At 39.2% G+C, this 766-nt stretch overlaps 1 protein-coding gene across 1 annotated transcript; it reads left to right on the top strand.

Annotated features, from left to right (window-relative positions):
• Positions 1–224: 224 nt before the first annotated feature.
• LOC112094871 (GTP-binding protein SAR1A) lies at positions 225–667 on the top strand (the record flags this gene model as incomplete). The annotated part of the gene is made up of 1 exon (XM_024176580.1): positions 225–667. A coding segment is annotated over one exon (321 nt), but the record flags the coding sequence as incomplete, so codon positions are not given.
• Between the last annotated feature and the right edge of the window lie 99 nt (positions 668–766).

Raw genomic sequence — 766 nt, 5'->3', positions numbered from 1 at the left:
ATATAGCGACACGTGATTCTTGAACACGTTTAAGAATATCCCGGGGAGAAGTCTTTTGCTGATTGTTTAATAAAAAATTCTATGGAATCTGAATTAGTGGGGCCTTCCATAGACCACTATGCTTAATTTTTGTTATTGTCTTGCTTTACTATACCAGGTCTCTGATTTATTTACTGGGCTTCCATTTTATTTTTAAAGAAATTTGCTTTATTTTGTGTGTGAAGGTGGACGCGGTTGTTTACCTGGTGGATGCTTTTGACAAGGAGAGATTCGCCGAGTCAAAAAAAGAGTTGGATGCTCTCCTCTCCGACGAGGTATTGGCGAATGTTCCGTTTCTTATTTTGGGAAACAAGATCGATATCCCATATGCTGCTTCAGAAGATGAGCTGCGCTATAGCCTGGGCCTGACCAACTTTACCACAGGCAAAGGTAAGGTAAACTTGGCAGATTCAAATGTCCGCCCACTTGAGGTCTTCATGTGCAGCATTGTAAGGAAAATGGGCTATGGAGATGGTTTCAAGTGGCTTTCTCAGTACATTAAGTAGAGGGCAGTAGGACGGTAAAATTAAAGATTTGGTTTATAGTGCTTAATTCTTACTTTCTTATTCCATGAAATGACAAACACACCCCATTATAAGTGTTTTATAGATTTTGTCTCCCTTCTCTTGCACTTCTCTTTGTTAGTTTTTAGACGCTACATATTCATCGAAGTCTATATTGTATAATGATTGGGCAAACTTGTCGCAAGTGTGAAAGTGAAACCATC

Source organism: Morus notabilis, unplaced genomic scaffold (assembly GCF_000414095.1).
Source record: "Morus notabilis unplaced genomic scaffold, ASM41409v2 C11308251, whole genome shotgun sequence".
NCBI lineage: Eukaryota > Viridiplantae > Streptophyta > Magnoliopsida > Rosales > Moraceae > Morus > Morus notabilis.
Note: the sequence above shows the minus strand (reverse complement) of the source record. Positions and strands in the feature narration are given on the sequence as shown.